Source organism: Seriola lalandi, unplaced genomic scaffold (genome assembly GCF_002814215.2).
Source record: "Seriola lalandi dorsalis isolate HSWRI2012SDOR001 ecotype SW California unplaced genomic scaffold, Sedor1 jcf7180002001729, whole genome shotgun sequence".
Taxonomy (NCBI): domain Eukaryota; kingdom Metazoa; phylum Chordata; class Actinopteri; order Carangiformes; family Carangidae; genus Seriola; species Seriola lalandi.
This window is the reverse complement of record NW_019472387.1, coordinates 1-1,739: the sequence shown is the minus strand read 5'-3', so window position 1 is coordinate 1,739 and position 1,739 is coordinate 1. Positions and strand designations below refer to the sequence as shown.

At 39.8% G+C, this 1,739-nt stretch overlaps 1 protein-coding gene across 1 annotated transcript; it reads left to right on the top strand.

Moving 5' to 3' along the window:
* The first annotated feature begins 11 nt into the window (after nt 1-11).
* On the top strand, nt 12-1,215 carry LOC111664738 (alpha-2-antiplasmin-like). The gene is made up of 3 exons (XM_023419460.2): nt 12-196; nt 328-532; nt 694-1,215. Exons 1-3 carry the CDS (start codon nt 41-43, stop codon nt 1,047-1,049), a joined length of 717 nt encoding a protein of 238 aa, XP_023275228.1. The 5' UTR covers nt 12-40; the 3' UTR covers nt 1,050-1,215.
* Nucleotides 1,216-1,739: the final 524 nt, after the last annotated feature.

The following is a 1,739-nucleotide window of genomic DNA, read 5'->3' as shown; positions in this document are numbered from 1 at the left end:
TTTGAGTTAAGTTGCTGACTAAAACTGAGACCCCTTTACAATGTTTCCCACAGGAGAATGGAAAGCTCGATTTGACCCACGCTTTACCTCCAGAGGTGTCTTCTACCTTGACGACGAGCACATGGTTGATGTTGAAGTGATGGAAGATGCCAAACATCCCTTGAGTTTATTTATTGACAGTGACCTGGAGGCTCAGGTGAAATACAGTTCCTATTAGTCTTAAAAGGTTTCACCACTGTTCCCAAAATACATCAGTATCTTATCGAACATGTAGTTTAGAAGGACACTTTAATCCCTGACAGAACTGCATTTCTTCTCCCTGTGCAGGTGGCGAGCTTCCCATTCCAGAATGCCATGAGCTTGTTGGTGGTCATGCCTTTGTCCGGCCAGGTAAATGTGTCTTCACTTTCTGAAAAGCTGAACATCTCGGACCTGTATAATCGTCTTCCCAAGGAGAGGGCTGTTCAAGTTAAAGTCCCCAAATTCAACCTGGAGTATGCTCAAGAGTTAAAGGATGTTTTTATCAAATTGGGTAAGACTTTTTTTTTTCAAGCGGGCTCTGTTGCAGTGTTTTTTTTTTGTTTTGTTTTTTTGTTTGTTTTCTTAACCACTGATCAAAAATGTTCCGCCTGCCACAGACTAAAAATCAAATTAATCCTGTGAGGTAAGCCTCTGCTTTCTTCTCTTTGTTAGGCCTGGGACAAATGTTTTCCAATCCCAACTTGGCTAATATAGCAGATGGCCTCCTGGTGGTGTCCAGTGTGATACATAAGTCCAGCATGGAGATAAATGAGGAGGGTGCAGAGGCTGCTGCAGCCACCGCTGTGGTCATCTCACGTGCATCCAACCCTGTTTTCCACCTCAGCCAACCGTTCTTCTTTGCCCTAATGGATGATATGACTCAAGTACCAATCTTCATGGGTGTCATCACCAACCCTAATCCAGGAGCTCCTATCATGCAGAGGGGGGGAGATCTTGGAAGCAAAGATAAAGTGGGATTTCCAATTGACAAGAACCATGTTGGCACATTTGGAGGTCCACCTAAGTAGGGACTAATAACCTGCCCGGCTGTCCCAAGGAAACTCAGACCAAGACCTTTATGATTGTACAGATTAAATGTACATTATCACTTAGCTGGATCTGTGTGAAAAAATGTTTGTTTCTTTATTTCATTACACAATAAACATACTGAGGACCTCAGTATCCCCTTTAAAAGTCAAATACTCTAATTAAAAATAATTATAGTGTTGCTGCATTAGATGAGATGTCATCCTGGTCAAGTAATAATTAAAACTACAATTAGATACAAGAAATGGTTTATACCCATAGTAAAATATCTGTTCATCTTTTATTTGATAATACATACATTTTTCAAGGTGTCAACATGTAAAGCCAAACTAATCTGGTGTGTATGTAGTTTGAATTTTGAAAGATGTTATCTAATGGCATAATAAACTGAATCGATCTGGATCACTTGTCACGGTTATGAGTTTTACTGTAAAACAACTTGAGTGGAAAATTGGCTGTAGCTGCTAGCTAAAGCATGCAAATTGACACATTCACAAAAACTGGGAAAAGATAATACAAAGGTCAACTGTAGAGAACAATTTGTAATTTAACGTTTTTAGAAGGGTAATTCCAGTCAAATGCCAGTTATCTGTGGTTGTAACTAATAAGTTTGCCTTTGTCTCTACTTTTGCAAGTGACCAAGTGGTATTTGGTTTTCTCCTTGTCTTTGG